General features: G+C 33.9%; 1 protein-coding gene across 4 annotated transcripts; it reads right to left on the bottom strand.

The window, feature by feature from the left end:
• Positions 1-474: 474 nt before the first annotated feature.
• On the bottom strand, positions 475-10,231 carry LOC110039118 (uncharacterized protein YwbO). 4 transcript variants are annotated; one of them, XM_020744076.1, is made up of 8 exons: positions 10,131-10,231; positions 5,132-5,288; positions 4,910-5,032; positions 4,777-4,820; positions 4,580-4,705; positions 973-1,057; positions 817-873; positions 475-720 (listed from the first exon to the last, which is right to left on the bottom strand). In XM_020744076.1, the coding sequence occupies exons 2-8, from the start codon at positions 5,273-5,275 to the stop codon at positions 643-645; spliced, it is 657 nt and encodes a 218-aa protein (XP_020599735.1). In that variant the 5' UTR covers positions 5,276-5,288; positions 10,131-10,231; the 3' UTR covers positions 475-642. The 4 variants fall into 4 exon arrangements, with proteins under 4 accessions (XP_020599735.1, XP_020599736.1, XP_020599738.1 ...); XM_020744077.1 differs by having other exon boundaries at positions 10,069-10,142; XM_020744079.1 differs by lacking the exon at positions 10,131-10,231 and adding an exon at positions 10,075-10,112 and having other exon boundaries at positions 5,132-5,287.
• Between the last annotated feature and the right edge of the window lie 2,311 nt (positions 10,232-12,542).

Raw genomic sequence — 12,542 nt, 5'->3', positions numbered from 1 at the left:
TTCATATGCAAATCCATATAATGGTAAAAATTGTAGGGCTTGCATTTTTGTCAATCCACTACATAGAAATCATGTTTCAAAATCCTAATTTTCTTTCTTAGTTTGAATCATGAGATTAATTCCGAACGATGCGATTCATCATCATGGACAAAAGTCATACTTCCTGTTTGTGAGCTTATAAATCTCAATAAACTCATAGGTCTGAAAAACTGCAATATGATCTTCAAATGCATTTATAAAAAAACTCAAATTGTGAGCAATTGGATCAATGAACAAGAAAAAAAAGCATCTCCAAAAATTTTCGGTCAAAATATTTTCAAAACTTTTCATGTAAATTGTAAGAAGAGCATGATTTCTGAGAAAAAAAGTGAGCAAAGCATGTCTATAACATGCAGCAAGGAAATGATGCAACGCTTCAAATAATGTAGAGAGCACATTTCAAACTGAGTGATGAGAAATAGTAAGCCATATATACATATATGCAAAAAGTATATTATAGTATAAATATAGTTAGACCATCAGAATGACTCAGAAGTAAATATAACAGCAACATAGTTACAGAAAGATTTCCAATAGTCACTCATGTCACATAAATGGACCATATTTAGGCATAAACGAGATATATTTACCAGCTTTATTTATTTATTTTGATACCGCTTGAAATGCATGCAAGAAGGCCTCTGGAGGTTGCCCGCCACTGATCTCATATGATCCATTAATCTGAAGAGGAGAGATTACGACAGGCCAAAACAAAATAATGTGATGCAGAAAAACAAATATACTTTGAAACGAGTATGAAAATAAATATTAATGTACCACAAAGTGTGGAACACCCGAAATTTGAGAGGAATACTTCTGCAGTTCTTCATTAACCTTAACACGATAAGTTCATAGAGTTAGCGTTGTTTCAGATATGAACAGAAAGTTAAGGATGGATATATATACAGAAACAGAGATTTGTTAGGAAGATACCTCTTTAAGGCCTTTATTGGGGTCATTAATGAATTCTGCAGCTCCTTCTATGCCAACCTTCTGGGCAGCATCCAAAAGTACTTGCCTGTAAGGTTAATGTAAACAAGTCTTTTGATGGTTGATCACATATTCCGCAGCTGCTTAACTAAATAACGCTAATCAAAATTCTAAACGATTTCCTGGAAATGAAAAATGGTGGTAGCCTAACGGTGAAATTTTTGGAAATTGTTAATGCTCAAAGACAGCAGCTGCAGTCAATAATGCATTTAAAATTAAAACCTTAATCTTGATAAAAGATTCAATAATGTAAATTTTAATAATAATACAAATTAAAAAATTAAGTTAATACAAATTAATAATTATACTATTCAAGCATTGGTACACTCGAAATAAAAGAAGAATAGAATTCGATAGAAAACGAAGTACAACCTATTATAAATGTGAATGTGAATATCCTGATAACGACGACTCGACTGATTCAGGAGTCCAGATCGCAACTTATCAAAAATGATATAGTTGTTGTGGAAATATATTTAAAAATATTTCAAAATCTGCATCCAACAAAAGACTCGATGGAAGTGGGAACTGGCTAATGAGGATAGAGAAGATACTAGCTAGCATAGTTTGTCTGGATAAAAGCGGAGTGTCATTAGCTACATTTGTGTTGGATGGAGAAGCCAAAAGGTGGTGGTGTGGGAAACGTCAGGATAGGTTAGGGGACATACCCAGCGTGATGATAAGTTGGGATCGTGAAACTTTTTAGAAAGTGGTTTGTACCCCTCTCCGCTCGAAGATAGAAGCAGCGCAGGTTCATCAAGGTTGTGCAGAAAGATAAGACAGTCATGTAACACGAAGCAGAATTCACTACACTATTGAGGTATGTGCCACAGTTGATCACTACTGTAGAAAAAAAGTGCAACAGACTCCTTTAGGGATTAAAAGATTTGATTAAAAAGTCGTTGGTGCCTTTGGGGATTGATGAATATACATTATTAGTGGAACGAGTTAGAAGAATGGAGATTGATTATTAGCTTACTCAAAAGCGTAAAGAGATGCAAAAGTGGAAGCGTGTTTAATGAAGAAGAGTATGTGAATCAATCAGAGGGATCCAATAGGGAGAAGTCTGAGAACAATTCGAGTGGAGTTAGCAGAGGTCGACTCAGAGTACTGTAGTCACTTGTGTTAAATGCGGAAGACAACATCATAAAGGTGAATTCTTGATGGGCTCTAACACTTGCTATTGGTGTCATCAGTCTGGTCATATAGCAAGATATTATTCATCTCTGGCCAAAAGAGCGTTGAAGATCAGAAATTAGGAGGAGCTCCTTTATAGAAAGCTGCAACTGGGTAGAAAAGGATAGAGTCTATAGCTTCAGCTCCTACCCAAGGTGAAACAAGACAACACACTCAATCTCAAGTACATTTCCTTACTCATAGTGAGCCTGAAGAACCTACTACTGCTGATGGTAAATGAGGTTTAATGAGTTTGGAGTTTTCTTATATATATGAGTATTTTCCTAGCATATTTTCTTGCTTCAGAATTGTTCTCAAAAGTATAGTTGAGTTGCCTTGTATTGTTTCTATACCTTTATAGCGATTAATTTTCATCTTAATGAATTACCCCTAGTTTCATAGATAGCTAATGTTGACATGCTTAATGAGAAATGACTTGGGGTCTGTTTACAAATTTCAATAATGAAATGTTGTAAATGGGGAGAGAGAGACAGAAAAATGAGTGATAGAGTGGTAGGGAGAGAGATAGGTCTTATCCCTTCCACTCCCTCACTCAGAGAATGAGAGAGAGAGAGGGGGGGGGGAATGAGCAAAAGGGGGAAGAAGTTGAAAAAAGGGGTCAGAAATGCAAGGGACAAGTTCGCTCTATAAATTGTCATAGTACTTACCTATAGCATGGAGCGGCTTACGGAGTGAATGTCGAGTCACTCTGCGACTGTTGCCCTGACCAATCAAGACGAGAGAAAAGAAGCTCTCGTGACGTTGCTGAGCTTCAAGCTAGCATTCAGTGTGAGGAAGAAGAAGAATCGTGTGCAGAGGAAGAAGGAAGTCGGTCAATCCCTAAGCATTCAGTGCAAGTGATCTTGGAAAGTGCAAGCATCTGTACTAAGAAAAGAGGAAGAATTGAGTTGAGGCTTTCAAACCAAGCCGACCATAGTTTTAGTAAGGTTGCCGTGGAGGGAGAAAATAGGGGGCTCGCATGAGAGGGAAGGGATTTTCGACCGAGATTAAGAGTTAGTTAATTAATTATGTTATTAAAAAATATTATATATTATATTTATAAGTTTATTATTTAAATCTTTGACTTAAGTGCATTTGATTCAGGCATTAAAGAAAGGTTAGGATTTTTATTTTAAATGTATTGTTGTATAAATTAATAATATTTAATATTTTTTATTATAATAATCAAACTTAAAGTTTAAAGTATTGAAATCTTAAGTAAAATAATGCAATACAATAATAGTTTATAATTAAATTAAAACATAATTAAGTAAAATGATAATTGAATATTTTAAATTTTTTTGGTGATAATTTGATAGAAGTAGTACACGTTAAGAGAAAACAAATTGTGTATCATCGAGGTGGTTGCTCATATCCTTGTGCTATAGTAATATTTTTCCTCTCGACCAAATACCTTTACTATTAATGTTATAGTACTGCATACCCATAATTTTTAGTTCTATTGAATTTTATTCATATTGTAAGAATGATCTGTGTGCTTAACATTACTTAAATTATCATAGATATTGAATCTTGTATAAGACTATTGACTGTTATGCAAAAGAGAATGAAATATTCATAATTAGATAGCATGTTTGTATGTGCATCCTTTGTTATCATGAAGTCACTCTTTATTGTACTAACAAGGGAACGCTAAACTACCCATGCACATAAATGAAAAAAAAAGATATTGATATTGATATTGAAGTAGCTTAAGCGATATAATTTTTAGATGGTGCTCATATGACAGTTATATAGATATAGAATGATATATATCTGATATTGATATGGTAAGATTTTTGAACACATCAAATATTTATATCAAGTTATTAAAAATTAATTGATATACATATTGTTTTTCATTTTCAATATATTACCATAGTTTATGAGTATTAAGTATTCACTAACTTTCTTTAAGCTAGCTGCTGTTTTAAATTAACATTTCAAGTTTAATTAAATGATTAAAAAATGAGCGATAGAAAGAAAAATACTAATAAAAGACGCATAAGACTAGTAATGATATAAATTTAAATCTACTGTTTTAATTTAATTTGATTAGTGACACTTTCATTTGTTAATAGTTGGTTATAAAAAATAAATATAAAAAAACTAATTCTCACACTCCGATCATCTGTACCTGCCTTGGTCGGATCGTGATATTTCCTTACATTGCAGCATGTAAAGAAAACCTCATCATTCAGATTATGGCAATGTATGCCTAACCTTACTGATTCTTTGGAATATATTATATGTATCAAGAGAAATGGAAAATGTGCATTTTTATAATTTCAAATTCTTGGCTTAACAAATACTTCAAAACAAGCATAAGCATATTCTCATGCATACAGTTCAAAAGAAGATATTTTATACATACTTATCACCAAGAAACTTCCCTTGAATGAAATAATTCTGGAATAACTCCTCAACAAGTGAATTTTGTTTTTCATAGCCTTGATTAGCAGCAAATGATATGAGCCTGTGACTGTCCAAGGTGTTTCCCCTACATTTAATCCAAACAGAATCATGAAAATTTATTTAGGCAATATATACTACGCTATAAAATTGACTTACGTCATCCCAGCAGTGTCATACTCAAAACCAAGGCCCCTAAAAACCTATAGAAACATTCAGATAGGAGCTATAACAGTAGTTTAACAGTTAAGGCTGGTGAAGAATCAAATTGGCATGCTCCATTGGAACAGACCTCTTTCATTCGTGATATAATGCGCTCAGATTGGGTAGATCCAAACTTGTTTTTGTAAAATTCAGACTTTATGATGCCTTCTTTTGGCGCATGAGGATTAAGTAAAAATGGATGCCACTTTACCTGCAAATAACAGCAGAAAAATTAAAATTTCCGAACCATTAATAATTAAGGAAATAATGGGCCAAGCTAAACAAACATCAACTAAAGAGAAAAGATGACCTCAAAGTTAAACTGATCCTTAGCTAGGCTCATAGCTTTCTCAAGGTTCTTCTTGCCAACAAAGCACCATGGGCAAACAGTGTCTGAGCAGACATCAATTTGGATAAATTTCTTTGAGGCGCTATCGACAGCTTTGTGGGCCATGAATCTTATTTATCTGCAAGCACATAGTAGATCAGTAAGACATTGACCTTTTAAAATCTTATAGGAATGAAAAAATAAGCACTATCAATGGCCAAAAGAAAATCGATGACGAGCATATGCTAGTAATATTCAAACAAATTCTAGCATTTTAATTACATATGACTTTCTATCACAACCTTATTAGCTCAATAGGAAAAACAATTAAATATATTTTTTCAAAAAATGAACATAAAGAAAAGTTCAATTTCATTTAACAAAAGTTAACTATTCAACAGATGTGGTGCTTGATTTAGTTCTGTGGATCAGCATACTGCCATTAAGCTGCAAACAGTGCTCCTCTACCATAAATTCTCTTAGTTTGTAATTTTCCCATTTTAGTAATACACAAATTCCATTTTCCGCTACTTAAGATACACTATTTTAATACAACTGGCCCCATTGGGGTAAAAATACTCTAAGTAGTATATATGATGTAATGCTGTCATAGGCAATGGCCTATTGCATAGGAATGGTAATATTGATATCCTGCTTTAATTAATTTGCTCATCTCGCCTAGTTCCTACACTATAGTAGAATCAGAGCCTCACTCGTCCAAGCATGGTGGAAGGAAGCAAACATCAAGTTATTGACAGAGATTGAAGTCTAGAATTTGTGTGAAGTTGTCGGACCAAGAGATAATGTCTGTGCAAGTCCTATGTAACAAAAAATGAGGTCAACAATGGGGTTTGGAAGAGGTAATTCGGGTGAATTTGTTGTAGTAGGGGCTAGATGGAATTATTTAGAAGTGGTGAAGAGATGAATTTATGGCTGGACTTGGTACATGTTGAGATGTAGGATAGGTGGATGTTGTAGGACGTACAGAAGTTAGAGTTAGCGGATGTAAATGTTGTTGTAGAAGGTATTTTGGTGGTATAAAATGAGAAGCATTATTCATTAAAGACCACATGCCATGAGATGATGATCTAGTGGGTTTGAGGATTGTAGCAATAACAGCCTTTTTGGAAAGGAGATTACTCAATATAAATACATGGCGGAGCTGTGGGAGAGAGTTTGTGTAAGGCCATTTGTTTTTGTCAAGGAAAACATAGGCAACCAAAAATTCGGAGATAAGAGTAGGTGGGTTGAGATCTACATAGTATTTCGTAATGATATTCTCGATGAATAGTCTCAGATGGCATTCAGCTTATGAGATAAGTGGTTGCACGAGGGAATCTATCCAAAATTTTGGAGGTAAATAAGCTGTAAGAACTGAAGTTCTTTTGTTTCAATGAGAGGTTGATGCTTACGCTCAGTCACCCCATTTTATTAGGGTGCGTAGGGATTGTTGAATAGGTTAAGTATGTAATGAAGTTGTAGGTAGGTTTGCAAGTGATGGGACATGAACTCACCCCCTCCATCGTACAATTTTGATGTTTGTGATGAATTGATTTTGAATCATTTTCAAAAATAATATGAGTTTATTTGTAGTTCAAATTTAGCAACCATAGGGACAACCCAAATGTATCAAGAATGCCCATCAACAATAAAAAGATAATATTTATAACCTTGGATGGAAATAGTATGGGCTGGATCCCATACATCAGCATAGACAAGATCAATTAAACACTTAGATTTTGAAGTAGACAGAGGAAAAAACTGCGTATGACTCTTTGACAAATGAAACTCATCATAGTAAAAGAAAGATGTAGGCATAAATATAGTAGTTGTCCTAGAAATAGCTTTGGTGGTAGCTTGATGAGGATGGCCTGACGGTCAGTGCCATATTGCAGGTGAGAATGAAGAAATTTGAGCAAAAAAGGTTGAAATGAGGTAGAGACCATCTTTGCTAGGTTCTTTAAGTAGGATTTGGTTGTCCTCTAATCCTTGATAGCAAAACTTGATTTATTAAATAGAATGTCACAATTGTTATCGGAAGTGAGTTGATGAACTACGAGGAGATTGTGAGTTAGATTTGGGGAGTGTGGAAGCTTAGGGTGGTGAAGCTTACAAAAGGGAGTTGGTAGCACGCCCTTGCCTGAGTGAGTGATTGGAAGAGTTGAACAATCTCCAATGGTAACTGAATTAGTTCCATGATACGGTGTGGCAAGTTGGAGTTGCTCAAGATGGAGATAAGATGTGTAGTTGCGTTAGAATCAAGCCGTCATTCATCAATTGGAGGATTGGTGGAGGTTAAAAAGGTGGCATCAACTTTTGTAGAGGGATACATACTGAAGTTAGCTATGTACCAGCAATTGATAGCTGCATAACCCAATTTGCCACAGATTCGAAATATAAGGCGAGAGGAAGAGTTGTATGAGCTTCTACCGCCTTGATATGATTGGGATGTGCCCCAATTGTTGGTGCTTCCTCAAATGTTTTTGAATTGTCTTCATCTACTTTTGTTAGCAGTAGTGTTGCCAAACCGTGAGGTGTAGAGAGCAATGGCATTGGCATTGGCATTGGCATTGGCATTTGATTCCTTGGCATTCTCGGCTGAGATGCTAACTTCTTCACGGTGGAGCAAAGCGTAGGAGCTCGATGGGTTCATATCTTGTGCGTGTGGTGGTTTTGAAGGATTGATAGGAAGTTGGTAAGCCGCTAAGAGTATGAAGGATAATAGCTTTAGGATCAATGTATTAACTGGATGTAGCAATGTTGTGTACAAATGATATTGTGTCATGACTTGATCGTTCATAGAGATATGGTTGAGCTAATTTCGTAGTTGAATAACGTGCAATCTATTGGTAGATTGAAGCTTGCTGATCAAAGTTTTCAAGATTTCAGCAATGGGTTCCATATTAAGGATGTAGGGAGCGATTGTGGGAGAACTGGAGTAGATAGTTGCTGATAAGTTATGATCAATGAATTAACAGCTGAGAAATTGTGGATTATAGGTTATTTGACCATTGGAGTCTTAGATTTGAGGTGGAGGACAAACAACAGATCAATCCAAAAAACTATCGAAACCATTGGCCTTGAAGAGGTTGTCAGTTTGAGATTTCCTAGTGGGATAGTTGTTGGCTGTAAGCTGAATGTGGGCAATGTTCTTGATATTTTACATCAGGAATTTAAGGGATGAAGGAGTAGGAATATCAGTCATGGTTGCGGTGGAGAAGTTTGAAACTGGATTGGTGTAAAGCTGTAAGCTGAATGTGGGCAATGTTCTTGATATTTGACATCAGGAATATAAGGGATGAAGGTGTAGGAATATCATGACATGGTTGGGGTGGAGAAGTTTGAAACTGGATTGGTGTAAAAGGATGATGAAGACAAAAGAGGAAATGGGAGGTAGAGAATTAAGGAAGAAGAAGGAGAAGATTGAAGAGATAGGATAGGAACCTTTGTTCTGATTACATGTAACACTTTACAGAATTGCAGCAATTGAAGAAGCTCAGGATGCAGAAACAGATCGGTCCAACAACTTTTCGTTAAGCTGCTATATAAATTTACATGGAGCCAACAATCCACTAGTCTAGCTATACATATATATGGTGTGCAGAGGGAAAGTGGAGTATGCAGAGAATTACAGAGAATAAATCAAGTGGTCCTGTTGTCATAGTTAGTTACAAGAGAAAGTGGAATATGCAGCCTACCTGAAGATAGTTATTATATGTCTGTTAATCTTGTTACGAAAAAGCTTCCCAAGAAACCATTTTGCAACTAACTCATATTTCAAGTTAAGCCCCAAGAGGCTTGGAAACTATACAAGGACCAAATATATAAATGACTTCTTATAATATAGACCTTCCTCTAAGCACCCTTATTTTATTTACTTTCAATATGTCTGGTACCATCAAATGACATACCCACTCAGCTCACTTCAATTGGACGAGTTCTCCTAAAGCAGGGGAATCCTGATGTAGTCTTGTGGATCAATATATCAACTTTAAGCTACTTAATCGTGCTCCACTACAAAAAAAATATGTTATCTTGTGATTCTCCCATTTTATTAATATAAAATTTCCATTTCCTGCAAGTTAAGATATAGTACTATTTTAAGAGAGCTGACCCCATTGAGGTATAGATACTTTAAAGGAGTATATATGCTGTAATGCAGTTATATGCAGCAGTCTCTTGCATCGAAATGGTAATATTGATATCCTGCTTTAATTAGCTTGATGTTATCTTGCCTAGCTCCCTTGCTAGTTAAAGCATACAAGTATGAAATTTTCATTACGTGCTAACAAGTAAAACAGCTTTTACACTACCTACGGCATAGAAGATATCAATATAATTTAAAAAGCAGCCACAAATCATGTTTGAGCAAATAATTCGACTAATTCTGTTTTTTTTTTCCTTCTCATGGATTGATCCCGATGAATGAAGCCGATTTCAATTTAGAACATGGCTGGTAGAGAGCTGTCAATAAAACTAGGCAAATAAAATCCAAACATAGAATATCGTGTGAAAAAAAAAACACACTCAGATAGTAGGATCAACTAATTGATCATCAACCAATCATAACCTCTACAAGATATATCTCCATTTAGATAAAATATTTTTTCCTGGTTCTGAGAGCATCAACGAACACACTGGAACGAAAAGGAAAACACAAATTCCAACCTCTGCAGAGCTGTTCTAATCATTCACACTCAATTACATAGGAAAAAAAAACTTGCAATTCGATTACTGGAGAACCAAATTAAAAAAATAAAAAAAAAGAAAAAAAAAACACCCGTGGCAAATCGGTGTCGTGACTTGGTTAGAATTTCAGAAAAAAAAAGAATATAGAATCAATAAAAACCTAATTCTCCAAAAGCTGTGTTATATACACATTTCAAAGAGGTAATACTAATGAAGATGGGGCTTTTAACCATTATCAGTTACAAGGAGAACATTCAGTGGATCGACGGAACAAGAAATAACAGAGTCGAACCTTCAAGCGTAATACTAACAGAACCCCACTGAAGTTTCGTCGCAGTAATGAATGATTTCCCGAAACTTACAGCGGACTAGTCCGGGGATAAAAATAGGAAGGAGAAAAACAAATGACTTCGATTTTTATTTATTTTATATTTGAGTGATTTTAATCACAAATTTATAGAAACATAAAGCACATGCACACCTAATATACAAGACTTTGGACGTGGGAGCTTTTTGTTAAAATTTAGTGGGTGTTTGACATCAAATAGGATTTAGTAAATTCATAAATCATAAATTTGTTAAATTTATCTTACACTTGGATTTAGTAAATTCAGATTTAAGCCTTATCGAAAGTAAAATTTGGGACCATAAATTAAAATCTCATAAATCCACATAATGAATCCCAAAATGTCATTTGAGTCACAGTCAACGGATAGAACGTTGGACGGATGATAGGAATAGAGAATAAAGGATTAAAAGCAAAGTGCACTATAACAAAAGCTTTTTCGAAACAAATTCATAGTCCCTTCTGGAAGATATGACCCCCCTATTTATAGATTATATGGAGTGTCAAATAAGTTCTATAGTTGTCCTTGTTTCAATAAGAACATTATAACTGATTAATGTGTTATTATATATTTACATATTTGTAACTACCTATGGGATTCTTTTATATTCGTAACTGTCATTGGCACTTTTTCACATTCATAATTATTTGAAGCGGGGTATTAATAATTTGTTGATGCTAACAATTGGTTGTCTGATAATCGTTCGGTCGGCTCTCAGTCTCTCAGTCGGCTGAGAGTTTTTTGGTCGGCTAGAAGGTCATTTGGCGGCCTTCTTGAGGAAACCCTTCGTAGAGATTTTCTTATCCTTGGGATGAACTAAACAGTTAGGCAGAGGGCGTGTCACCGTAATCTGACGGACAACTTCCATTCAGATAGGAGGTATTCAAAGAAGGTTGTCAAGGCTTTCTAGAGAGCGACCATTAGTTCTCTCTGTGAGGGATCCTAGAATTTGGTAAAGGGGGTTGATGATATACACTCGTCCCTTAGATCATGTGCATAATGTTTATTCGTTCCGACATGTTTTATTTTGGTTAGTCCATCATCCGACCGAATGATATGATGCTTGACAAGTTTGTCTTTTGACTGTTCTAATGCTTTCCTTTGATATCCTTTTAGTGTGATCCGTTGAATTTTTATTAAAAATGCAAATCTATATATATATATAGATATATGTGTGTGTGTGTGTGTGTGTGTGTGTGTGTGTGTGTGTGTAAGCATATATATAAATATGCATAAAGGGTCCCATTAATTAATAACATACGTACAATTATATGTGTGTTTATATATAGGTGAGTGAGCTTACCTATTTATATATACTATATTTATACAAGTGTATAAATATTAAATATGTATGTTTATATGCATGTAAAGAAACCACATGAATAATTCATTTAATAGTTTAATGTGTTTAGGTTGTTTTATTTCTTGACACTTCTCTTTCTTTTTTATGACATCAATGTAAATGTAAAAAAATTAATGAAAATAGTGGAAATTCATGAAGAAATTACATAATTGTATATTTACTTGTATATTATGCTTGTGAGATTGCTTGCTTTTTTTCTGTCTTATTCTTAAACATGTATGGGGATAGATAGGATAGATGGATCCGAGGTATAGGAGATGATATAAAGCTCCTAACTATTAAGTGAGAAAAGTGGGAGTCTCGCAATCTTCCTACAACTTCTAAAAGACCAACATATTTTTATTTTATATAAATTAAATGTGCTAAAAATGAAATATTTTTTAAACTATAAAGAAGTTTATTAAATACAATATTTTTTATCTTAATTAACAGTGCTTTAAAGTATAAAGCTTTTAAAATCTAATCAACTCATTAAGAGATATTTTATATTAATTAAATGAGCTAAAAATTTCTAACCTCTTAAAAGTTTAGAAAAAGCTCATGGTGATGTCGATTAAATAAGTCTTTTAAAACCCATTTATAAAGGATTCTTTTCTTAGAAGAGAAATCCTTTAAAACTTTTTCTTCAAGGAATTCCTAAATAAACTTAGAATCTTAAAATTTCTTTTAATTAGAAAATCTTATTTTAAACCAAGTATTTCTTTTAAAATCTTTTTTCAAATATATAAATGTACATTTCTCTCCAGAAACGTATGATTTTGTAGTCTCAGATTTTTAAGTATATAAGTCTTGGGTTATTTTAATTTAAATAACTCATAAGAAAGATAAATTTTTATCCCAAATACTGTTTGAATGACCAAAAACTATTTTTAGAAAATCTAAATTTTTGCATGAAAAGAATATTTTTATTACTTTAATGAGAATACAAATGAATTTTTAATATGAGAGCTTTAAATTATGAAACTTAGCCTTCTTTGTTTAAAATATACCATCC

This window comes from Phalaenopsis equestris, unplaced genomic scaffold, assembly GCF_001263595.1.
Source record: "Phalaenopsis equestris unplaced genomic scaffold, ASM126359v1 Scaffold235402, whole genome shotgun sequence".
Lineage (NCBI taxonomy): Eukaryota > Viridiplantae > Streptophyta > Magnoliopsida > Asparagales > Orchidaceae > Phalaenopsis > Phalaenopsis equestris.
Note: the sequence above shows the minus strand (reverse complement) of the source record. Positions and strands in the feature narration are given on the sequence as shown.